The sequence below is a fragment of the Bombus bifarius genome, unplaced genomic scaffold (assembly GCF_011952205.1).
Source record: "Bombus bifarius isolate JDL3187 unplaced genomic scaffold, Bbif_JDL3187 scf7180000009200, whole genome shotgun sequence".
NCBI classification, from domain to species: Eukaryota; Metazoa; Arthropoda; class Insecta; order Hymenoptera; family Apidae; genus Bombus; species Bombus bifarius.
Genome location: NW_022884965.1, coordinates 2,549,229 through 2,576,866, shown reverse-complemented (window position 1 = coordinate 2,576,866; position 27,638 = coordinate 2,549,229). Strand labels below are relative to the sequence as shown.

General features: G+C 34.4%; 1 protein-coding gene across 4 annotated transcripts in view; it reads right to left on the bottom strand.

Annotated features, from left to right (window-relative positions):
* The window catches only part of LOC117214253 (parathyroid hormone/parathyroid hormone-related peptide receptor-like), a 29,585-nt gene extending 2,286 nt beyond the window's left edge, over nucleotides 1-27,299 (bottom strand). The window contains exons 1-12 of one of the 4 annotated variants that reach the window (XM_033460188.1): nucleotides 26,601-27,299; nucleotides 14,042-14,124; nucleotides 9,952-10,051; nucleotides 4,796-4,902; nucleotides 4,409-4,567; nucleotides 3,672-3,766; nucleotides 2,787-3,139; nucleotides 2,308-2,438; nucleotides 2,028-2,113; nucleotides 1,709-1,853; nucleotides 1,253-1,517; nucleotides 121-284 (exon numbers count right to left, since the gene is read on the bottom strand). In XM_033460188.1, the coding sequence (XP_033316079.1) occupies nucleotides 121-284; nucleotides 1,253-1,517; nucleotides 1,709-1,853; nucleotides 2,028-2,113; nucleotides 2,308-2,438; nucleotides 2,787-3,139; nucleotides 3,672-3,766; nucleotides 4,409-4,567; nucleotides 4,796-4,902; nucleotides 9,952-10,051; nucleotides 14,042-14,053 (1,617 nt within the window). In that variant the 5' untranslated portion in view covers nucleotides 14,054-14,124; nucleotides 26,601-27,299. Of the gene's footprint in view, nucleotides 1-120; nucleotides 285-1,252; nucleotides 1,518-1,708; nucleotides 1,854-2,027; nucleotides 2,114-2,307; nucleotides 2,439-2,786; nucleotides 3,140-3,671; nucleotides 3,767-4,408; nucleotides 4,568-4,795; nucleotides 4,903-9,951; nucleotides 10,052-14,041; nucleotides 14,125-26,600 lie in introns of those variants that run through there. The other 3 variants (XM_033460189.1, XM_033460190.1, XM_033460192.1) reach the window with 3 other exon arrangements.
* Nucleotides 27,300-27,638: the final 339 nt, after the last annotated feature.

Here is a 27,638-nt window from a genome sequence, read left to right as displayed (position 1 = left end):
TCTATAACATTTTCAGAGCATAAAAAATTACTTTTATAAAATTGCTTTTTACACTTGATCATGTGAATAAAATGAGTGTAACTCCATCATGTAGATGGGTGGAGAAAACTCTGTACTCACGTTCGAGCAAAATGAAAGTAAGGATTGATCCGTGTATTTACTGTAGAGGGGTGACGTGTGATTCGCCTGTTGATCCTGATTTCCCGGATATGCGCTCTGTCCGTTCCCTGCGATTTCCAAGTAACCTCTGCTGCTCGCTAAACTACCTCCTCGCGTGCCAATATCTGAGAGAATGAGCAGTCACATTCCTTAACGCTTCGACACCCTCTTCAACTCCATCAGAAATACATCAAATATAAATAATCAGACCAATTTACATTGTAGCTCACGCAATTTTACAAACAGAATACTTTCAATGTTGACATAAACAAATATAGAATGGCAAATAAAATTGTTTAAAAAGAGTTTGAGAATTTACAATTATTCTCCCGTCTAAAACTCATTTTTTTGGTGACAACATTATATATGGCAAGACAAAGGAGCAATTTTGCATGAAAGATTGAAGAGGCATCGGTAAATCAACGTGGAAAGCATTGAAAGCGATATATCATACTATCTCTAAAATTTTAATATTCTTTCCACTTCGGGATGAAAAATATTGGAGATCTACAAGCAAGAGAGCAACTATTCTGTACAGAGATTTGCAAGGACAAATGCAGAGATTCGCTGCTTCTACTGAACCATAAATAAAAAAAAAAAAAAAAAAAAATGAAAAAAAAAAATAAATGGGAAGAGGAACTGCATCATCATCATCATTCACGTCAAATTATAGCAAATGACTGGTGAAAGTCTTGAGCACTGGAATATTAATAACCAGAAAAGAATATCAAGTTGACTACTAATGATTCTCGTTTTAATCACCAACTATTCTATAGATTCACTGTAGGATAACAACCTATTTCTCAAGGTATTATAATTTAATACGGATTGATATTTGCCGAAAGTAATGAAATAGCGATCAACTAGTCCATAATATCAAAAAAAATGATCCGATCACGCATACCAATTTTTAATGTTGGTGGGAATCTTTCGTCAAATTAAAATACATTAATTGATTAGAACATAACACAGAAACATGCAGACTGGTGAAGATATGAAAATGAAATGTCAAAGACGGTGTTGAAAATATAATAGCCAGCGGTATGAAGGCGTGCGTGAGAAAACGAAGGATTTGATAGGATAGAGAGGACACCTTGTGTACTCGCCATCGAGTGGGTTGAGCGTCGAGCTGTCCTGTCGTGAAGAAAACAGAGCCAAGGTTCTTTCCACCAACGTGGCCGCTTTGACCGTCTACCAAGTTTCGATGCATTGCAGCTGCACGTGCTGTTAGAGTGGGTGGATGGTCTTGAGTTCCACCTAGTGCGAAAACGAGGCAATTTCTGGCTCCTGATCGCCTTGGTTACCTCGGTTCGCACCTCACCGTTCAGGAAACAATACAAAACGGCCACGAAAAAACCCTATTACCAAAAAAAGAACAAGAAATTTAATTAAGAACCATAATTATAATGTGGCAATGAACAACTGACGAGGAGAGAACTTTAAGCCACAATGGAATGGAAAGAGCAGAGAGAATTGGACGTTGCAGATGAAGATATTATAAAATAGTGAAGTCGAAGAAAAGTGTGTAGAGACTCTCTAAGTCATATACCTGAAAAGAAGCGAACAGTTGGTCGCAGAAGAGCCACACAACTTCAACAGTCTCATCTACACCAATACTATAAGACATGCCTAAGAAAACGGTATAATGTACTCCAAAAAGTGGCACCAGGACCAATGTACTTTTCGCCCACCTTCTGCAAAGTAATTCAGAGTCTTTAACACGCGAAGAACAATCTACGCTCAAAGAGAATTGAAACTACTCATCTTCTGGAACGAGGTATAACTTGTAGGAGTTCTCAGAGAAACTAGGTTGTGTAAACAGGCGTATAACTCAAAGGACTTATCGGAAATTAGGTGGCGAAACTTACTTGTATCTTTGCGTCTCCTCCGATACTGTGGACTTGAGCTTCAACAGGAGCACTCTAACGATATTGACGAACAGCCCAAAATTGATCTGTGGAATTTGAAACCGGTGATTCTCATATTCGAGTCTATCGAAGTGATCAAAAAGTTTTAATGTGGAAAAAGTAACGAACACTTTTTCCAAGTTGCGACAAGGAGAGTGAGACAAAGTTGAACAACTTGAATAGAATATAGAAGATACACGATTATCTTGGAAAATTCCTTATATAGCCTGACGCAACTTACCAGAATCGACAGCATAGTCGGAACTCGAATAAGGAGGAAGAGGTTGGAATTTTCATGAGTGGTCCAGCAATACTTGTTGTCAAGAGTCACTCTCGCCACTATCCAGCACGACACGAATACAGCTGGCAGACCTGAGGGCACAGGCACGTAGAGAAACTAACTTTCCTACTTTACATGATAATTTCACTAAAGCAGTTTAGGAAACTCTAAGCAACAACAAAAGACAACACGAACGACAAGTTCACATCGCCACTGCTATCTTTCATGATGCAAGTCCTTCCAAAATTGATATTTCTTACCACATTAATATAAAAAAAAAAAAAAAAAGAAAGGAAAGAACAAAAACAGAACTATGAATTATGTATATCGTATGAATGAACAATGTATTTGATAAGATTTAGAGCAGCTCATCTTCAAGGAATCTGAATCTTCAAGGAATTACTACGTTACTCAGAAAATAGCTATTGAGAGATGCTCACCCCATCCGAGGCAAACGTAGCCAATGATGCTTGAGTTTATATCGGTGAAGAGTGCTAGAAAGACTAAGTTGTGCAAGTAGAGACCCTCCATTAGTATCCAAAAGTAGTTTGCAAGGATGAAGTATTGCCAGAAGCTGGTGAACACCTTGCACAGCCAGCTGTTTTCCTTCTCGTCCACTAGCCAATATGTGTTTCCATTTTTTATCATAACATCTGAGGCTAAGGCGATTCCAGAGACGAACAGTATGTCCTTCATCAGCGCCATGAACGCGCGGAGCATGAACGAGGCGAACAAATGCATGTGCAGCATATTCCGGGGGCACCTCAATTTCCTACGTCCAATTTGGGATAAACTTAAAGTAATGATTTGGGATTTTAAAGATCAGATATTGAAACATGTTAGTTAAAATAAAATTAATAAGTTGTTCCATGTGTTTGTATTTCTAATTTCTCTTGTATGGAATTATAAACAACACTAGCATTAAAAGCGTCTGGCGGATGCAGATGATAAGAGAATTGCTGAATAAGAAAAAAGGAGGATCCGCCATCAAAAAAAAATATAATTTCTCTCCGACTAAATTCTCTTCTCTACTCGATGAAATTGCAACGGTCGGATTACTCGTATTTTGATTTACCCCCAAGAAATAAAATTAATTCAACGTTATACTTTGAAACGCAGAATTTCTGAATTAATATATGGAAGTCAATAATTGTAAGTATTAGTACAAACTCATGGGACAACCTAATATAGTGAAAATGGAGGATTAGAAAAATTGAAATATTACAGGCTCCAACTCTAAGTAATAAAAATACCTTTTACCATAAGCTACTTATTAAAAATTGAAAAACAGGAATAAAAAGTAATATCCCTGAGCTGATACTTACTTGATCACAACCAAAATTAAGAAAGCTATCACCAGAGTGAAGAGAGAGACTGTATACCCGACTTTCGAGATGGTCTTTACTATCGGAAAAAATTTCTGAAACATAAGTTGCTGTTAGTTAGAATATTTATTAAATCTTGCAAAGGTAATTGGAGACATTACGAAGCACGGGGGAAATCAGTCTGCGCGAATGTGATCGATAAACCGCAGGTTTCAATCAAAGAGAGGCCACCGATATGGTTCACATGCTAATTTTGTTGCGAAAGCAAATTGGCCATGATACAATATTCTGTTTCCCCGTTTTTCACAAAACGATTGTAACACTATCGAATTAATTACACGTAATGGGACTTCACGTCGTGCTAAGCAATTCTGAGAATTGCAACAGGAACGCAATAAATAGTCTCTAATCATCGATTGCCTTTTGAAAAATGTTTGACCTCATTCGCGTAATTCCCATCGATTTCTATCTCCTCTGAACGAGTTTCTGACATTTCTGTTCCTTTTTCCACAGATTAGCTTTTTTTTTTTTCTCGTGATCAATGAAGTCTTGAAGCTTCAAAGTCGTCAAGGTTTCTTAAAGATGATAACAAACAAAACTAAGAATCTGGTTCCACAATAGTATTATTATTATATTTCCTAACGACCCATTCAATTAAATATGCTATCTGTGGATTCATTCTGGATGGTTTCTTATTAATGTCGCTGATAAATTTAGTAGTGTTCACAAGCATTTACTTTAATAAGAGTGCCGTTGTTCTTTTCACCACCGGGCAGTGCCACTACAACAGTCACCAATGAATTTCTGTAGCATTGACTGTAGTTGCTCCAAGTACTATTGGTACTACTATTCCAAAACCACTGGCCATCTGACATGCATTCTCTGGATGCATTCGCCTGGAAATTCAAATGTATTCGTTAGAACAGATCGTGAAGTAGAAGCGAAACACGCCATGAAAATTGGAACAGTTGAAATTCGTTATTAAAGCGTTAGATTTCCTGGTAACTTCAAATTCTTGTGACCCCTAATGATTCAATAATAGCAATACGACAATGTAATAGGCACCACTTCATTAAGTTTTCATTAGAAATTCCAGCAATTGTAATTTTAATTATGATAATTACCTGGACATCAAACCCAGTGATATAAGATGGACAGGGCAGGATGGCCAACTCCCCAGGTGCCGTTGATTGCCAGCACAATATCTCATCCCAAACTTCCGGGCACCAGCCTGCGCACCATGACATTCTTTATGTTTTTTGTTTTCATTTTTTACACGGCAGGGAAGCAATATATCACGCTATGGTATCGCGTGTGCATGAAAGAAAAAAAGCTGACCGGGTGGTTTTTATTTGATATCACTCATGGCAAGGTATTGGATTAAGGAGCTTTTTATCATCATCCCACATTTACTCGGCTTTCAAAAGTTCGTTCAATTTTGCTCTGATTTCGAAAACTCTTCATTTCGCCGAAACGTGACTCTGCTCTCTCATTTTCGTCAGAGGTAAAAGCTTTCAACTTTAAAGCAATTCCCGTTACACATTTTACATAAAATTCTCTACAAATATTTTAAACATCTTTAGACAGTTCTTTACAAATATATTTTATAATTAATGGTCCAGTGAAGTGGTGTAATTATAATTGTGTGATCAAGGTCCAATCAAATGTTTATAATTTACCCCTTAATTAAAATGTACAACAATATAATTTCCCTGAGAATATCGTTGGCTATGGTAACGATCGAGATCTGTAGAATTTTTACAAAGGCTCTTTGTCGAATATTTTGAATTTATTTCTTCATGAATATTTCCTAATTAAAATTTCGTAGCAACGAAATCTGAATAGATATCGTTAATTAAATTGGGGATTGGGTTCCTTGGAATTTCTTTCTGAGAATTTAAGACAGAAGTTTTAATTTGTTCCTCGATAAATAAAATTCCATTGGTTCGAGCCAGTGATATCATGGACAAAAATAATTTTTCAATGAAAACGGTTGTCGAAACGAACCGGGATTTGCCCGGTGTATTTTTCCTCGAATAATGGACACTTCGACATATCGTGCCGAGACATTGTGTCAACTGAACGATCTTGTCTGCTTTTTTATTCAATGAATTCTCTTGTGGCCATGCGCGACGTCAAACGAATGTTCTGTTTTTACATCGAACATTGTCGTATTTTAATTTTACATATTTCCATTATCTCCTACTATATCGTATTATTACTCTAAGTACAGCATTATGAGATATTGAACGAAATGGAACTACAGAACTGATGCAAACAACATTTTTTATCGCGTCAATCGATAACGCAGTCAACAAGCTCGTCGTGTTTGCCTTTTCTAGAATAAACATTCTTCCGAGCAATTTTCTAAAAAATTGCAAAAGGAACGAAACGCTACTGTACACGCGTAACGCTTTAATGAAATAAAATTGTAAAATCGAAAGAAAATTCTGCGTTTCCCCTTACTGGAACAAAGTAAACTTTCCAATCCTGCTTTTTACAATTAATGTTAAATTAACGTAGAATGAAATTAATAACAAAAAAAAAAAAAAAAAAAAAAAATGCAGAATGACTAAAATTGTAATTTCGCCAAAGTAGAAGCAAAGGAATTCGCCACTCTGGCTTTTCGTGACTTGTAAAAAGCGATATTGCATTTCTGACTCATCTGTTTCCTGAGGCACGCGTGGCCCACTTCCGGTACACGCTCGGCGAAGCTACTGAATCGAAATTCTCCATGAGTTGTTATCACCCCATCGACAGCCTTGTAAATTATCTCGACGTCAAGATTGATTTATCGGGCTCGAAGTTCTCGAAAAAAAGGGAAAGAAGGAGGAGCTGGAAACCGGAGTTAAAAGCGATACTTGCAATCCCTGTTGGTATAAAATTTCACGAGTTGAAGTAAAGTAACGCAATTGACATTCCAACGTTATCGATCATTCCAGTACGTTGAAATTAATCAACAAAAGTCATCTAAATGTGCCTTGTGCGATTTGGGGAAAATACGATGTAAACGAAATTTGTTTAATCTTTAACAACTTTTTAAAGAAAAAGTATAGCTTCCTTCTTGAGTAAGCTTCTTAATTCTTTTTTTTTTGACATATTTATTACAAAGGAAATTCAATATTTGCAGCTAAAATTTGTAATCATTGTATCGCTATGTAAAGTAAGAAAAAGTATAGGAAAAGAAGTTACACAATTCTTTTATGCAATTTTTATGAGATTGCTTTAAAGATGTTGTTGAAAGTCATCCGATATTTCCTTTCGTATCTTTTGTTTGATAAAACAATGTCAAGTGATAATTAAAATGGAAATTAATTCGTGATAGGCGTTTACTATATTGCTTCTTAACAGGGAGATCCGAAAAGGCTGGTTAACGGAATAGCTTTGTCACGAATCGATTTTTCATTAAGCGATTAGTATCAATATCAATATATGCTTCCTGTCACACGATGCCTCGTAATTTAATTATTATATCAGTCTGGTCGTTTCCTTTTCTTTCAATCCATTATCTGCTCGAGTTCTTTTGCTTCTACGGAGCTTGTTTTATTCAAGGACGAAGACATCCCCGTTAATTAATTAAACGGTCCACGCAGTTCTTCGTTTGAATTAAAATGTAAAACACGATCAGCTAATAACTGTAAGAAAGAAATTTCAATCCAATTAGTATTTTTTATTAAAATATATCATGTATCATATATATAATATGTATTACATATTAAACGAAGATATGTGTCTCACTACTCTAGACAAATTGCTCTACTCTTCATTGCACTCTCTATGAATATGGTCTTTTTAAATATTTTTTAACGTCCACTTTCATAATTTGTGCTTGCCGTTTTTATTTTTGTATAACTTTGATCTAAGTTAACAAGAACGTTCAATCGTTTTTTCTTGTTTATAAAATAGCAACGAGTAATGCATAACAGTAACATTTTCGATACGCTTTTTCATAAAATCTACTTCTCTTCAAAATTTACTAATTTCAAAATACTTTGCCAATTGGAAATTATTACTCAATTTAATACGATTCAAAATATACTTTGTTCTACTATATTACATATTATATTCTTGTCTCTTCAGCAGAGATATCAAAGATAACAAAGTGATTATTACAATCTTAAAAATAAGTCGACCCTATCGAACAAACTATGAAATAAAATCTATAGTTTTGATAGATTCGCTAACAATCTTTAATCCTATGGCAACTGAGCAACCATTACTGACTCGTGAAAGAGTATCATGCGTTGAATGGAGTTAAATCCATCAATTTCCTTCAAACGCGTGAATTTAAAAACCCAAGTTTAGCGATTACAGGACACGTTGAAAAAATGAACAAGAAGAGAAATAATTTTCCAGCAACAAGTACTACTTTTGCCCGCATCTGGCAGTGCTACAGCCATAATTGGATGAGGCAGCAAAAGCCCTCGACCGACGCGAAAATCGTGATTTGAATGCCAGTTCTATTTTCCATTTCCTCGGCCGCTTTTTCCTTGCTAAATTTTGCCCCGGCAGCGGCAAACGACCCATGAATTTCCCAAATCCTTTTACGATTCGAAAGGCATTTAAATTCACTGCATTTTTCCCCAGCCTGTTCTCTCGAATTACAGGCGGCACTAAAACGTGTGGGACAAATAGCCAGACTAGCACTAGAGAGCTGCTTGGGGTCGTATTAAATTTCCACTTCTAGTGCGTCTGTCGCGTTTCATAAATTTCTCGTTACAAACGGGTCATGGGAAATTCATGGAATGATCGTGAAATCCCCTAGCTCAAAGCTGATGAAGCAGTATATTTGTGTGTGTTACTCACGCTGAATGATTAATTACAGAATTGGCGCTGGTACCTTCGTTATCCAAACACGAAATTCAATGTTATATGAAATGTTATCTCCAGATGTTTCACAATTTCCGCGTATTTAACATTCGAACGTCAAAGGCAGCGTTATCGATATGAAAATAATTTTCACGCCGGACGAAAGAAAAATTCCACAAATTTTCGCGAGGGAAAAGATTGGAAGAGAAAGATGGTGTGAAGTTACGTTGTTCACTGTTATTTATTGTACGTAGCTCTCGTCTTCCTTTTATCTCATCTTCTTCGTTGGTCGTACTTCATCTACGCTTTCCTTCAAACTCCTATCGCATGCCTACAGACTAGTATAGCGTGCTATTGTATTTGTGAGATTAATCAGATGGATCACACTGAGAGATAAGGAATGCACGGAAATAGTAAGAGCAACAACCGAAAAATGTGGCAACTGGTATACTTCATAAAGGCAAGCGTAAAGCTTTCCGCATGGACAGACAGACAAACCAAAGAAACACGAAGAGAAACGAAATTCCAAAGACCGACGTAGATATATGGTATGTATGGCAATCTGTATAACAGCTCAAGATGTAGACGTACTTAGATACTTAGAGGATTAAGATCTGGCTTTAAGGAATGAACTAACGGTGCTCTTAGACGATTGGTAATATTGTCAACAAATACTGATGATATTGTATTGAAGATACATATTGATCTTTCCAGTTGAGAATCTTGAAATATTAACAATAAATATTGAGAATATATATTAATCATCCATAATGGTTATTCGCAACCGAAACTTTGTAAGTAAAGAAATTAGCTCTAGTGGTATAATTTTTCAAATTTATCTAACAGTAGTTACGATGTGTGCTTTAAATTAGACAATATTTCATTACAGGAGGAAAGATCGAATGAAGATATTACGATATAATTTTAATCAAACTACATCAGAGCGTGTCGAATATCCAAAGATAATTAGGGGATTTTCCATGGAAATGGAGAATGGCTTTAGAGGAGTAGCGTCAGCTGCCAAACGTAGCTACACTTCCGTAACTGCCGATCGTCTGATTCGATGAAATAACTCGAATTAAGCCGTGCCAAACCCCTTGGCTATCAGCTTAATCGACATCAAAGTCAGTAGTCGTTGAAACTCTCGACCTTCCAGTTCCTGTCAATTATTTTAGAACGTCATTCATATTTTCAGCATTATGCACAGCATTCGATATTTATTTCTAACTACAATAAGTACTAATTCGGCTTTATTTTTTTCTTTTTTAAGGCAATCTTTCAAAATTACTAAACGCATAATCGACATAGGGAGAGACGTAGGTCTCTAACAATGTTGCAATTGAAAAATGTGTACTATCGTATGAAGTGTGTTTTGTTAACTTTTGTTAAAGCGATTTCGGGAGCCTTTGTACAGTCTTCAAGTTTTATTCGACGAAGAATAAGAACAAAAGAAAGGAGAACAAATACTTACCAGACGATGAAATGTTGCCCTTATGGCACTGGTCAGCCTTCATCTTCAGGATTCGCTTCTGATCGCTGAGGCTCACAGGTTTGTTAAAGTCTACGTTCTCCTGAAAACAAAGATGAAACATTTTTTAAGACTGCTTTGTCTTTTCCTAACTTGTAAGATCTTTCTAGAAAGCATTAGAAATGAAGTTCCCAGGAGATGAACATGAGAAATTCGTTTTTGTAAATTTACCTAATTTCAGTGGTATTTGATATGGAAATAAAGGAAAATATGATAATTCAGATACTAATATCACGTTACAACTAAAAAGCCGTATTTCGATATAGAATAATTCAGAATGAAAAGAACCTGCGAGATACATAAATATCGTAGTAGCAAACGTATAATTGGAAAAACAAGCGATATTTCAGTATTCTCGGTATTTTGATATTACCACAAGAAATAGCTCTAAAATTATGGAAAAAGTGAATTTCATTAAAAGCATTAATCTTTTTGAAAGTTAATTAATTAATGGAATACAGTGTTTTAAAACTAATCCTTCATAAAAATATGACTTTAAGTTTTCTTCTGTCGTAGTCTTCAAATCCTTTTGTTCCTTAAAACAAAAGTGAAATTGGAAGACCATAAGAATTAAAAGAGTACAGCAGGGTTAAACTAACCAGAATTTGGAATTATTTCTGGACTAGGAAATCCCTTACGTTTGCTTGCACTATGATCTGTGTATTAATCTTCGAAAATAAACCAACAGATCTCCGCCCACTAACCGTTTCCACTGCAACAAACCAGCCCTATTCTCTCATCCAATTATTACCAAACATCAAACCTGGCTTGTAATAGTTCCAGAGAGTACACTGACAAGTGCACCGGTAATCAAGACAACGAGAGACCCAAATAAATTCAAAGACCAGGTTCTTTCATCTTTTACGGCTCCTATTGAGAAGAGAACCTGATATTTTTTGTTAATACACTGTGTGCTTGGTCACAATGGACCACCGACCATTGTTCAATGATCAACGAACTTTTCCAATAACTTTAATACCTTCATTTGAGAGCGTTCTTAACAATTCGTTAAGCTGACTTTGTATTATCTTTACATGCAAAATTCATTTTTTGTATCGTGCTCGATAAAATCTGTGACAACATTTAACAATAAATTTAATACACTTTATAAAATGAAATTAAATGAAATATCAGTAAAACTGTATAAAATGTAAATGTTATCCTATGTATTACAAGAGTATTTGTGTATTTCATACATATGAAATTTATATTTATAGTATCATACATTTCTCAATTTAATTATCATTCTGCTCACACAGTGATAACTAGTCTGCGGATTTTTATGCATTTATGGGAAATCTGAAAGTACAGGAATGCATCTGATGTATGAAAGAAGTATATAAAATATTCAAAGTATAAAGTAAAGTATAAAAATGTATATCATCTTCATACGACCTACGTGCATTTATTTACAGAGCAAATAATCGCATCAGATTATATCCCACTCGAAATCATTAAATTCTTATCCGAATATGTTTTCCATACAGCAACTAGTTTAACAATAATTCACAAGTATAGGTTAAAATCGGTCACCTTATATATCAACATACATACATACATAGAGAAAAGAAGACTTGTACATCAGATTATTTTTGTTCTACAACATGCCAGTTAATCTTAAAATATACATCAGCTGGATCATCGAACCACAGAATGCTATACTAGGATTCAGAAATCCAGCGGAAGCTTATCTAACAAGGTTCACGTGTTCGAAAGGGAAGCTTATCTCACGGATGAAACAACAGAAACGAGTTTTCCAAGTTTGTAGAAATATTTGGTGAGCAAACGACGGGTGTCGACGATATTTCCCATGCAAATGCGAAGGGTAACATATGTACATATATTTCAACATCTCGTAAGAAAATCGCCTGCAGCGTGCAATTCTTCCAGTTGCAATTGGAAAATCCTGGAAATTCAGTGGATGCCAGTAGCTCGTATGTTGCTCGACTGTGAAGTGCCGGGGGGAGCTGACTTCACAATTTTTTCCATTACTCGCATTCAATCGCTGCTATTTTCCACGCCCTTTCTCCGAAATGGAATTATAGTTACTTACTCGTAAATCGTTTTATCAAAGTATAAAAAATACAGAAATACGATTTGTAAAAGGTTGTATAAAAACATATATATATATATAACATTGTTGAATGACAACTTATACGCATGTTGTTTTGTGAAGGAAGGGAAACGTCTATGATATGATATGAATTTCAAAACAAGACAATTCGTAATTGTCCATTGAAATTCATCGAATTTATAGGATTCAGTTGGAAGAAGAAAAAGATTTCTTCCTATCAACACGTTATTTCATTACTTCTTTTTCATCTTCTCAACGTCAAATACCGAGACGTGGATACATAAAGACACAACAATCGTCTCGTCGGCATTGTTTGCAATTAAATAAAAATAATTGAATGACGCTTCTTGTTCATAGCAGCGAATGCGATAATCAGAACTTAAAAATAGCATTCGATAAGATAATTTGATTGGAAAAAATTGTAAACACAATGTGTGCAACTATGTACAAAATTCTATATGAGATGGAGTGTACATAAATTAAAGTAAATATAGGATTGGCTGCATGAAAAACAACAGTGATACGAGCAACGTGGAATTTTTATGAAATATCCTATTTTTCCCGCACGATGAAAGCTTATTTCATTAATTAAAAAAATATAACGCAATTTGCCCCTGGACAAACGAGTTCTGGATAACATGTGTATTTTTCAATCGATGGAGATGAACCAAGTCCCAAATAGCAGTTTCCGTTTTCCTGAGTAATTGTAATTACGGTGTGCAATATCTCGGTGACAAATAGTTTTCTCAAAAGAAGAAAAATAAGGATTTGCAAGGGATTAGTCGTTGGCTTCTGTTTTCAGTGTGCCGTACTAAAATATTTATATTAAAGCTATAACGATCTTCCTTCACATCGTAGAAGAATGTTCTTATACTTCAGATAATAAGTCCAAAAATAACAACCACGCAGGATGAAAATAAATAACTTTAATATCGGAGTTCACAATTTTGATATAATACCAGAGCACAATTTTTACTTCGGATAAGAGAATGTTTATAGAACGAAGACGTGTGTGTTTCAAACTTGACAGATAATAACATTATGGAATGAGAAAGAAATAAATTTAACAGCAGAGACCAGAAAAATACCGAAGATCCCTACATTGTTCTGTTTGAAGAAAGGGAACTGCAAAATTTAATGCTAACGATATTGAGAAGTTTAATACACACCCTGTCCAATTTCTGTTTAAACCGCATTTACAATGATATAAATTTGCATAAAAATCCATTTATACGGTCTATCGATAATTTTTAAAGAGTACAAATTCTATATGACATACATAAGGTAAATTTAATATGGCAGTTCCAAACAATATATTGACGAAGCTATATTTGAATAGAGAGGTGGTATAAAGGGGCTTGATTTTCAGGAGAAAATTCAAGCACCGTGATTGTTTTATTCCCAAGTATAGAGAGAAAACAAAAGATGAATGAGTAACAACTCTGTGACAAAGGGATTATCGATATTTACAGAGGATTTATATCGAAACAAGAAGGGATTCGTGACTATCTAGGAAGCTTCGATTCCACACTGTTCCTTCTATTTCTGGCTTTTCTTTCGGTGAGGAATTCTCCACCACGGTCATTACTCTCAACCATAATGTACCAAATATTGGTTCAAACATGCAAAACATTTTACTTTGAATATCTTAACGATTCTCAGTTTCACATTTCATTCTATACAAGTTAAATAATCAAAGTAAAATTCTATTTCTTTCTATTTTACTGAATTGTTATTATCAAAGCCAAGTACAACTACTGTAACAAACTCGCACGTTTGATGTAGTTATAATAAAACATAGCAAAATATAACGTGATAAATAACATACTATGAATTAACATAATGTAATATAATACAATATATCAAATAACACAATACAATAATAATGATAATAATAACAATAATACTAATGAACTTATTGTACTGTTAGTACGATAGTAGTTTGCCTATGGAACTTACGTAGCCATTCATATTTCCAGCTGCGTCTTATTCAGTTTGCCCTTTGAATCAGCACACCGTACTCGTGGTCTATTTCCCGTACCCTGAAACGGATTATATTTTGTCAATTAGATACTATAGGCCACGTGGAAATACCACATCTAACAAATTATCTTTCACGACACATAAATCGCATACAAACATACAAACATACAATCATACTTTCCCTAATCTACAGATAATAAAAAGTGAATTGATTTTCCTCATAACAATAATAGAACAAGGTCTAAGTATGTAACTTAATGCAATGTCGACAAGTATTTTGAGAAAGAACTTTTCTGATTCTCTTTAGTCCTTCATCAATCTTCTCGATTCTTTTTGTAAGTATTGTTTACACTATATATATCTTTACCATCTTTACATTTACAACACACTGTCCTCCTTCACTTTATGTGACTCACAATGTTACATGTTACATTTCCGTAAATGTTTTAAAAATTACATAGCTTTCAAATATTTGGTTATAGTATACAATATAGTATTACTACTTTTTATACATCCCACGCTTTTTACGAACAAAATATCCAAAGGAGAAAGATAGCTAAAAAGATACAAATGTGAGGAACGTTATCAAACAACCTGTTTCCGCCTAAAAAGATTTATAAATCTAAGTAGAAACTCGTAGATTCAATAACAATAATTTCACTTGCTATCGTACGGTAAAATTAGAAGCCCTCACAATTCCGACCTACAGAATCCCCCTGATAGGGTTTGTTCAATACTGGTAATTGAATTGGCCCTAACATGGTCAATCAAATCAACAAGATAATCACGATTTCGCAAACCAAGGCTGAAATGGACTCGTAGGCAAACCCAAAAGGCTACGTCCTTGTTTGTCATTTTATTAACTCTCTATTAGTGTTCCAAGAGTGAGAGGCCCAACCCTTTATGAGGGTTTAAACCATCAGTCACCTTCTACGAATAATTATCCAGCTCTTCTTCCAATCGATTTCTCATCTAATATCAGGTCAATTTTCCTAAACTCAATTTGTCCATTTGCTCGTTCTTTCCTTCTGCTCTGATAAATGTTTATTAATTAGTCATAATACAAAGTGAGAACTTGGTAATGTGATCTGAAACATTTTGAATCACTTCAATTGTGTATACGTGGTATTCGAGAAAGTCCATTATTATTATCTATTATTATGACTATTCTAAATTATAATATGACTACGAAAGATCGCAAGCCTAAAGATACCTAAAGATTGCAAGAATGTACAGTAGTAAATCGTGAGAAACAGAGTAAATTACACGATTGAAGTAACGATCCTCGTGTGTCATCGACTTCTGGGTCTTGATCCTCCACGTATTACTGACATCTGTTTTCATTGGCATGAATAGGCTATCCATTTATGGTTGCCTTTGCACCACGTTCCTTTGACGAATTTTTTTGCTTTCCAAGCTTCGACGAGATTCGTTTCGTTATTGGCAAGAATGCCAGGCTTCCACAAAGAAAATGGAAATGCCAATGGCAATGGCGAGGGCTCGATGTCCTGAGAACTCCGAAATTGAAGTTACCTTACAACCCTCGCTTCCTTTACGATGAAAGGAGAAGAGTGATCCCGAGGAAAATTAGGGAAAAGAGTAGCTGCGATTCAATTATTTGGCTAATATTAGATCAGAAGCAGAATCGCTGCCCTTTTCTCGATAAATACAATAATAAATATTATTATTTATTCTATTAATATTATTGCTGTGTTAGGCACCGAAATTATAAAACAAAATCCTCGCATCGAATTGTTTTTTTTCTTAACGATTCTGACATTTCTATAGACTTCTGTCTACGAATCGTGCGATGGAATTAAGCAGAGTGTAGAAAAGAATGGGAAATGGAGAGTTTAATTAGTTGTGGAGATAGATACGTGAGAAAGAATATACTGGCAGGTTTCTGGGAAAAATGTTACTTTTAGTATCTCCTGAGAGAATTGTCCCATTTGCGGTGCGGACGATAGAGTTTTGATTAAAGAAAATGTCCAAAATAAAAGGAGCGATGGTAACAGGCTAAAAAAAAGTGTACTAATAACGCCGTAATATTTAAAGAAATCATTATAATAAATAATAACTCAGCAAAATTGTACGATTTCCTGCAATTAATCCCTTGGAGATATCACTTTATGAAAGCATCAAAAGCTACTCAAATGAAGTAATTACAATCATTCTAACTGGAACGACATTGAAACTCCAAAATAAAAATCTTTTATCCAGCAAACATACACAAGTAAAAAGATTCTGATTAAAGAATACTCAGATCCATATAAAAGATTACAACTCTTGCCAAGTAGAATAAAAATTTCAAATTGCACACCTCACTAAGGGGTGCGACGATAAACAACAAATAACATATGACAATGATCTCTCGATTGAAATATTTCTACCCTTAATTCACGTATTGTACGCTCTTAAAGAGATATTTAAATCAAAGAACAATCAATTAAACATCCATTGAAAATAAAACCGAAATTATATTTGCGTTAGAACAGCTCTTAAGTCTCTGAGAAGAAACGAGAGAAGATAAACGTAATCCAGTATATATTGTAGGCTATCACCGCCAGGTTCTATCTTAGAGTTTGACGAGGTATTCAGAGAGGCCAACAGATTGTCATGAACACGAGAACAATGAGGAGTCTTCTTTGCAGTGACGATGGTCTCGTAAAAGACAGACTCGTAAAAGCCACGGGCGATAATAAAATACGGGTAAACGGCGATGAATCATGAATAAATCTGGCCTTATCCTAGGGATTTGCAAGCAGCGGATTCGCGAAGCCGCGGACGACACACTTGAAGGCTTCCCGGTTACGCGACACAACCAGAAATGGGGTCACGCACGCGAATGCCATCTCACCAGCCAAGCCTTTCATCCTTAACGACATAATTGATGATACTCTATGCTAAAATCCATCCTCGATTCCTACGACTGAGGATTTTTATTCATCTGTGGAGATGTTGAACATACATAGATGTACGCAATGCACAAATATACAATATGTCCAAAGTAAGGTGCTTATCATAATATTGATAATCAGTGGCTGGTGGATTTTACACTTAGCTTGGTGTATGTCACATGCACGTGTAATCATAAATGAACAGTCTCAAATTATTAAATTGGCTGGACGATTTCTTTTAGCTGTGAACACGTCGGTAACTCTGCTGTTGTATATGGAGTTGCTTTTCTCTCCTTGGTTATCCGAACGATAGTCAAATCAGGAGTCTCCAGTGTTTTAATTTGAATTTTTTTTATTAAAATGGTCACCTGGAAAAAGGGAAAATGCTCTTAACAAGAAATCCAGGGAATTAATTTTTAAGAATTGGTATATTCGCGTATCGAATTAAGATTCGGATTAAATCAATACAATGGAGAAAGGAACTTTTAAACGTTCGCAGCAACCACAGAAAAACGAGTAGAATAAATGCTTTTTGTCGTGATTGATTTTATACGAACGACGTATTTGGCTACTTTTCTCTATTATTAGACCTCTATTATAATACTATGTATCATATCAGAAAACATTGCAATGTACATATGGTGTAACAAATATTACTATTCTATTTATTATTTTATTTGCAATGACGTTTGCTTCCTGGTTTAAGATAACTTCCAGCTCACAGTATTTATATCATAAAACACATACTAGTGTTCGTAAAAATATGAATTTGCACTGATATCCATAATAAGGCAGTCTGTTTATGGTATGTCACCAAAGGAATTATTTTTGGTCCGTCATGCAGAAAATTAAGCTGTTCTTTCAGCTCCTTTTATATTTTCTTTTTTACGTTTGTTTGACTCTTTGTAGTGCATTTTAAATTATAACTACATTTTATAGCAATTCTATAAGGAATTTTTATGAAATAATAAAACATTTGAACAAATGTTACTCTTATTTGGAAAATCAAAAGCACTAAGGAGAAACATTGAAAATTCGTCGATGAAACAGGTTTCATTCATTTAGTTACACAATGTTGAACATCGTATTCTTTAAACATTATTATTTCTTGTTATTTCAATCCTTGATAATTTCAAAGTAGTAACAGTCTGAACCAATTTCGTAATAATGCTCCAAAATTTGGAAGTAAGTCAGTATCAATATTAATTTTTTCATAACATTCAAGACTAGATCTCGTAGATACATAGTATTTCATTTAAATTATAAATTCTCGCATCTAATAAATTAGACAATATCAATTACTAAAGTCACTTTTCCAAATGAAGATTGCTATTCTGCAAGCCAGACGTGCATTAAACTTGTACAAAAGTTGGAAGATTTATAAAGAAGTAATAATTCAAGGAAGTTATACATTTTCATCCTTGTAGTTTACTAATGAAACAAGCAGGGGAAGAAAGATTCTCTGCGCAAAAACTGAAGAAAAAGAGAAATGAGGGAAAAGAAAGTTCCGTACTTGAGTTTCACAAACATAGAAAAGAGCATCCCTTTTTATATGGCTTCTACGGTCTGTTCGTTTCAGATCATTTCGATAGTTGCTACCACCTACCACCCTACACTATTTCTCTGTTTTTATCTCCGCAAATTGATTGCAATATTTTTCCTCTTGTCAATTGTAGCTTGTTACATTTTTTGCAATTACATCATATGTTTGCACTTTTTCTAGATATATATATATATATATACTATCAGCCAATTGACCATCTCTTCATTTTCCTTTTCGGTTGAACAGCATGCAACCATGTGATCAAAGACGTCAACTGCATCTTTGATAAGTGTTATAATCTTCAGCTGCGAGTAGCTTTCCAATTCCTTTGGTATGGTGGAATGTTCTTCTCTTCTTTGAGTTTCTCGGTTTTAACGCCTGCTTCTGCATTTCTATTTCAGTTATAATGAATTGAGCCGGATGATTATGTTGTAAATATGCACTGCGTTAGATTAGCCGCATCTTTTCTCTAAGAAAAAGATATTAATGAGTATTTCCATCTCTAAAAATTAAATTATGTATAATGACTAAATAATTGAATCATATGATAATACATTAAATAACGTGTCATAAACATTTTAAAACAACTGTAAGAAAATCTACGACACAAATATCTTAAAGAATTGTGGCTTCGTTTTACGATCTATTCAATAATTCAATTTCTGAATAATACTTTGGCAGACCTCCCAACAGAATAACGTCTCAAGCGAGAGAAATGAAATGTGGTTTTATATACAAAGTATTCCTATTTCTTTTATAAAAAAAGAGAAGAAAACTAGATAATAAACGAAAAATGGAAGTATACAGGAGCGGCTTCCTGGCTCGTTAGTGGTAGAACTCATCACTCATAGCTGAAGCTTGTTACGGAGCACTTGTTCAAAACAACCCCGCTTTTCGCATGTTACTTTGCTAGCCCACGTTTATTTCCAGACTCAGCAGGGTCACCGAACTTTAATCTAGCTGCAATTAAACGTACTATCGAGCGGAGAAGCTGGGAACAGAGCTACGTAAATATCAGTAATTTTCGCCGGACTGAAAATGGTCCACATAGTTCCTTGGACTCTAGCAACTATCATCTCTCGTTTTATATTGTAAAACAGCGAGACGCTATGGTGCAAAAATGCCTTTGAATGACGATGAGACAATAATATTGTGGTAATTAAAAGACAATAGAATTCTACTAATGAAGTTACAATTCCAGTAGTAAATTTTCAATTATAATAATAGAATTATAGTTACTATTATTATTAGTATTACTCATAATCTTTGCCTTCCGCCTTAGGATAGCTTTCAGCTTATACTTCCTCCTATTTTCGTATCTCTGGAATCTATTAAAATTATGGCAATTAAAACTGACACAATCTTTTAATTCAATAATATTCAACATAGCAGAGAATACTTTCCAAGTTATCTGCTATTATAACTGTCGTTTCTCAAGGGAAACTAGGTCTTCAATTTCTTCAGTATCTTACACATACCCATTTCTCATTCTACTCTGACAACAGAAACAACTAATTGTTCAAAATTTTATTCGAGGCTCGTTATGAACACAAGTCATAGTTAGGGGAACATTTGACTAAAAGGATATTCCAGGAAGAAATATGTAAATGCGTTGTTATTATATGGTATATAATATCTATAATATCAATAAGATTGTATTAATATTATGCGAGAAATAATGAACATTGGACTCACACAATAAAAAGGGAGAGGAAAATGATATCTGTGCAGGTTGTATAATGCTCTAATGGAACTTTAACAAAATGTGCAAATTAGTTAGAGGTATAAGGGTGCATCGAGGTTAAACTACCGATTCCTCTGAATTGACAAGCAGATTATTAGCCACGGATAACGAACCACCTTGTCTGCAACATTAATCTCTTTGAGAGATTAATTCTCGATACACAGAGGAACGTTGTAGAAACAAACGATCAGATAACGTGATTACTGTAATAGTGATCGTAAATAACAGTAATTAGGAGGATACAGAATCACGTACGGTCGTAGCTGTAACTCTCTGAACGACTATACAACGAAGTACAATAATAATTGCAGAAACCTATCCTTGACACTGGCGGCATAACAAAATTTTCATAATTATTATTCTAGAAATATCGACGTTTATTGAAGAGGTATGTATGGTATATCGCATTAGAAAATTGTAAAAATTAAGTTTTTCTACATTCAATAACGTAGACATGTTAATTTTTACATATATAATACATTTTTCTTAATTAGTTCACTTAATTTTCTACAATTTTATTGTATCTTTGTTAAATTATTAATTGGAAGAAAGACATTTTTTCAAGAAATTCTATATGGAGCAAGTGGGGTATGGAATAATAAAGATCTGGAAATAGTTCCTAATATCATAAAGAAGATCTTGTTTGATCATGGATGGGCATTGTGCCACGTTTTAATAATATTCAAGGAGAAATCAACATCTGTCAGCCAATGGAGCACGAAAAATATTGAAGATGATTTACAGATAATTGCAATTTTAGTAACACTTTGAAGTGAACACTGTGTATCATGTTGCAATAATGTTCTCAGACAAATCAACAATTGTCAACCAATAACAAAAATTTCGCAGGTATTTACTTAATTTATAAGGAACTATCATACTTTGCTGATCAGCAAGCATTGCGCTAATTTTCAGTAAGTACAGATGTGACTCGTACTAATATAAAATTAAAAGAATTATATTGTAGAGCTACATTGCAATTTCAAAATCAGAACAAGAATAAAATTGATGAAATAAAATTAGGAAAATCTCTTAATGAAAAAAAGATGCAGTCTATAAACCAAGTAATCCGAAATCTCAATCAAACTCAACTCTCATTCGAATGGCCCATAACTTAAATTACAATTTTGTTCAACACAGACACTGCACAATATGATCCACGCTAGAAGTCACGAGAAGGAAGTTAGAAACTGGCAAGTAAACTACAAAGGGCGATGGGTCTGTGAAGTTGAGCAAATCTTCAGTGAGAATTTTTATAAAAAGTAAACAGTATTTGTTTGCATTTGTCCAATCACAATTTTCATTTGCCCACCCCTTCAGAAAAAGATTATCAAGAAATTAAAAAAATTTGTTATCAGCACCCCCATGAATTATATCCCATTTACAAATCAATGAAACATCTTCATGGTGGTACTGCTAACAAATTCCTTAATTTGGTGGTAACCTTTAATTGAAGTGTGGACAAATAAACATTTTGATTAGGCAAATGTGAAATGTGGCCAAATCGTGGACAAACGAATACTGTTTGATTGTTACAAAAAAAATCTGCGCTTGGGAATATCAACTTCACAGACCTAAGGAATATCTTTAAACGGCCTGATGACACCAAAGACCATTTCAAGAGATCGATAGAGGATCGTCTCATGGAAACCATACATACATATATATAGAAGATCGTACATACGCAGAAGGCAATAGGTTGAAAGTAAAGTGGGGCCGATGTCACGCTATTAATTGGTTTACTCCGCAATGTGTCATCTCTGTAATTAATGCCCCGAAGGGCCAACAAAGGCGCGTTTCTGTCTTAATACGATGAGTCACGTGCCGAATGCCGAACACATTGTGTGACGCTACGTGGAAGCTTCGTGACGCTACGAGCTTCGTGATACTACGAACTTCGCAAATTCCAAAAAGCTAGGCTTCAATTTCTTCGAAAGGTCATGACAAGAAGTTCGTTCTGACGGAGAAATTGACAAGCTGTTAAATAACTTTTTGAAACTTTTACAGTAACTCTGTGACAAGAATTTAATCAGCTTTTTCGAGGAACTCGTTTAGAAGTATTTAATTTTACAATTTTCTAAATTTGCAGATTATGGAAAGCAACGATTATCGAATTGAAGATGTTAAATCTGTGAAACTTAGTAGCGATGTAAAGAAAGTTTCAAGTAAACAATATTAAGTAACTAGCAACGGTATAAACAACTAATTCACAATTTCGTTGGTCAATTAATTCACATTTCTTTTTGTCAATTCATTCAAAATCCCAATTTCATTTAAACACGCTTTTAACCTGAGTTTTTTGAAACTTCAAACACGCTTTGATCTTTCACAATGGCCTGACTATTTCTACCAAAATTCCTATAGTATCACTACTATACTACTGCAACAAGGGGGAAGAATACGCTGGCACTTCGGCTCTTCTGAGCCACTGGACCCGGTAATTAAGTAACACACTGAACTTTGCGAAAATTGAGATAAGACTTTAATTAAAAACTGTGAACATAAAAAAAAAGAAGAAACATATATAAACGGTAAACAGTCTATCGCAAAGATTGATTAAACAAATCAAATAGTTTTGGCAAAAAAGAGATACAAATTCTGAATGAGATAACTTTACACTGAACTGAGCATCGAGGAAAGTTGAAACAATCTCAATAATATCGATAATAATGTAATTCATGAACTAAAGTCTCAAAACTAAAAGGGAGAGATGAAAGAGACAAAATTCAATCTCAAAAGGAAGAATTGAGAAACATGTCGTCAATTGAGGACATTGTCGTGTTAAAACGCAGGGACGCATATTTCAAAATCGATGATGAACAGCAATATTCAATTAACACAGGTATATGACGTTTACAATTAATTTCACATCTTTGATAATTATTTCTTTTCAGCAACGCGTCGCTTCTGCTGCCGCACGGGATGATAATGTTTATCCAAGAAAATGCCGAGAATGGTCAGAGTTCCTCACGCTGTCTCTGTTATTCCAAATTTCCACAAAAATATCCTGAAACATTATCCTTGCATAACATAGGTGTAATATGCCCGAGAGTTGTAATAACAAAAGTCCTTAACATTTCATCCGTGATGGTATAGTGTTCTTAATAACGAGAGTACAAAAACAACGAATTTGCAAGTTTTCCCTATACAAAAATTTAACAATGTTGAAAGATCAAAGGAGCTTTTAAAAATGTGGGAAATACACTTGAAATTAAAGTATTTCGATATCTCATATAATGCAACTATAATTATCCATAAAATAAAATTATATCCATGTTAAAAAAATTACATCTAAAGCCAAGCCACGCCAGTCACTGAATTTTCAGTTCCAAAGTCTTGAAGTTAAAATGTTAAATAGCAAACCTGAATGGTTACAGTAATTTTAAGTTAAGGCAATCGAATTAGAAAAATTAAATAATTAAATTTTTCAATGGATCTCCCGATTCGACGAATCAAGTATATGCAGAAACAATGTAGCATGGCCACGCTATTCAAACTACCTTTAATCATGATAATGTGTCTGACTATACATTAGGTCGTTCTACTACCAGGCTTGAGAATAAGCTAGAAATTCAACGCATATGCCTCCTAATCAACCATCAAAGCTAATAAACTTCCATATACCAAATTATCTGCTTCCAGTCATATACTGCAACAGCCAACGAAAACCATGATAAACGTTTCTGCTCCATATGCAGACACGGCACCAAAAGAACGTAACAGAATTGTAAAAAAAATATTTTTCTTCTGACATAAGCCAAGGTTTATATGTATAACGTAGTAATCCACACGTGAATGTCCACAATTAAAGAAAAATGAATGTATAAAAATATCATTTAAAAGGTCTCAGCGTAGAGAACTTCTGAGTGCAATGACTATGCAGCGTGGAAATTCTAAAACTTCTCCTTTGTACTTTCAGGCACTTACTTCCAAACATATACAAAATTTGTTAAGTAGTATTTTTTAAATAACCATAACCGGAAAACTGTATAATCTTTTTTAAAATAATCAAAATTTACAATTTCTACGGATGTATTCAGGATACTTTTTATGGATGTATGCAGAAATTGCAGATAAAGATATTAAAATTTCCGATGATGGATATTTAAAGGATACTAATTAACAAACTTTTTACAAATTCCATAATGAGTGTTTAAGAAATATAAGGGAGAAATTTCAAAATTTCCACATTATATATTTTATATATCTTCATTTTATAGAGAATACAAATGGAAAATTTTACAAATTCTATGATTTGTGTTCAGAAAATACAATTAAAAAATTGTTAATCTCTATTGCGAGAAAAATTGTGAAATCTCCATAAAAAATACAAATGAAAAATATTACAAACTTTTAAGTAAGAGGTAAACCTTTCAAGACAATATCGAAGGATTCTGCAAATTACTGACACAATGCTGTAGGTATTACAAAAAGTCCTAAGATCTTAATGTACATGAGTGAGAAAACGAAATGAGAGAGAGCTGTATCTTAAAAGTGTTCGTTACTCCTTATTCTTTCCTCTGTAATAATCTTCAAGAAAGCTCATTTATAAAGCCGATGTGCTGCATTACAGACATCGCACAGCTCGCTACTCTTTCTCTCAAGGGTAACTTTAATTAAATTCCCTATGTGACACATTTTTAATACGTAAATGTTGGATTTATTATGAAAATACATAAAATAGTTGGAATATTTACGCCTGGAGGATTAGACCAAACACCCTGACTAATTAATTACTTAACTTATAACAGTATGAAACTATTAGACGCTTGTTTCAGTGTCTCGCTAGAAGTATTATCTTCTGTTAATTAAATTAAATTTGCTTTATTAAACTTCATAGAACATCTAGGAATATTCTATCACAAAATCAAATTTTCGAACGTGACGTGGAAAACAATTTGAGTCAGAGCTAATTTTCACTTGATAGAAGATAGAACAATTGGAGATAGAAAACGAATATGAATGAAAAATATTATCAAAATATCTTCCTTCCTTCAATACTATTATGTATAGGGAACTGATAATGTAAACGATAATTCCTCTTCCTCTCTCTCTCTCTCTTCTCTTCTCTTTTTCTCATTAGTTCTTTATCAGTAAATCTACACATCGATGAACAGAAACCGCTTAATTTTACCGAACGTAACTAGAAAATATTTTCTAATTTTTCGTTCTTCTATCTTATCAGATTACAAGGGAAACAGTAAAAATTCCGGGCAACGTTTATCAACAGCACTCTTGTTTACTACAAAATCTTGCTTCTCTAAAATCAAAGAATAATTAATGGCCGTAGCCAGGAATTTATTTGATTTAAAGAAACTAGGCGCATCAAACATTTTCCTACTTTTTCCTCGACTTTATATTTCATCCAACTTCAAGAAAAATAACAGCAATAAGAACTGGTAGATACGTTTATCAACAACGCTCTTCCTTGAGCCAAAAATCTGTTTCAAGTACACAGATTGCTATCGGATCGAACGACCAAGTGGAGCAATATGGTATTAACACCTGGCGTCTAGTTAATTAAAACTCACTTTACTAATGTTTTCCTGGGACGATTAGAAACACCAGAAACGGATTCTGGAGTTTATTTATAAAAGCATCAACTGCCCAACAGGCGATCCAAAGAGCCGTCGTTTATGATAGTATTTATCTAGCAGCATGGATTCGAGAACATTAAACTCGTCTCGAGCTCCGCGAATTTCCACCGACGACCTTAATAAATGCCGCTTATGTGTTCACTCGCCAGATTCCGTACTTTTTTCTTCTGTTTCTTCTCTTTCACATTTTTTCTTTTTTTTCTTCTTTTTTTTTTTTAAGAACATAAAATGCGAAGGAAGTCAGCTTCAAGGAAACATAATTGCCATGAATATTTTTTGGCACATATTTTCATCTAACCAGCCTCCTTAGAAATTTATTTGAACTTTGAAGTTTAATAATCAACTGCTCTCATACCTTAGGCATTAAAAACCTACAAATAATTTTTCTATTGAATGCTTTAAAACCGTAACAGCACTATTTGGAGAGTATCGCATAGAAAGTTATCAGAAATTTTTTAATATTCTTCTTGCTCTGAACTCTTTCGGGATGCACTTTATTTCTGAGAAGCTTTATGCAAATAAATATTGCAGCGGCGGTGCTGAAAAACTGCCACAGCCCCTGACTCCTTTTTACAAAAATATTAAATATTCTACACGCGTTATTCTAAAACTTTGGCAAGTGTTTAATCAATAACTACTATTACATAATGATTTGATAAAAATAGTTTGCACACCTCTGTATTTCTATTCAATATTAAAAAATTGCACTCATTCTACAGAAGGCGTTATACAAATTTTAAATATTGTCACTCACCGGAAGCTGCTCGGTGAAATGCAAAAGAAGCTGGCAAAAGATGCGTAAACACTCCTTCGATGGATCCAAAATTGATCAGAATCGTTGTTTTATTCCACATAGAAGTTCTGAAGAGATACTTCGATAATCCTCAAAAGCGTTCTCCTATGTCACAAAATGCAAAAGTGGTGGAAATCTTCATGAAGAAAGTTCAAAGCACCATCCCTGATTCCCATCATTAGTAACCCCAACCAAAGATTTATCCGCCCATAAATGACAATAATCTCTTCTTCTCTCTAACTGGATCTTCCTTTTAAGATTCTTTTGGTGAAGAGGTAACTGTTCCTTGGATAGATTGGATGATCGACTGTCTCTGACGACGCACTAACACGTCTGACGCTGGGCGCCGTTTAAGCGCGACTGTCTTCTTCTGGTGCTCTATATCGTCGAATCTTACGCATGTGCGATTTCCGATTTGCTCTCTCTCTCTCTTTCTCTCTCTCTCTCTTTCCACGCGAGCTATACGTTCTTGTCACAACAATACTCGGGCATAGTTATTTCCTCGTCGCTCTGAAGCTCCGCCAACTGTTGCTTTTCGTTGACTCCGGTCACGAGGTGAAAAATAGAAGAGCACACTGCTGTCCTGACAGAGAAATACTATTTCCTGCAAACTGAATTGATGGCGAAACTGAAGGGATGCTTCGGGCGGGGTTTTTAAGCCTGGAAAAGAAATTAAAATATAATGAAATTTAAGTTGAAATACAAAGTCGATAATTTCACAGTGGACGAAAAATAGAAAAGAATTATCGTTAATCAAAAACCAAATGAACAAGTAAATTTAATATTTCACTGGACGTTACAGCGAGCTACAAGGAAAAACTAGTTTTCAAATTTTGGCAACAAGATCGCTACCACAAATTAAAGAGTAACACAGGTCGGTTTTGGAAGAGGATTTTGGAGTTTCGATTCTAGTTTAGACCATCTATTACTCATCGAAGAACCATTCTAAACGTCCATCAAACTTCACGGCGGTGAAACTTTGTTTAACTGTCAATCATG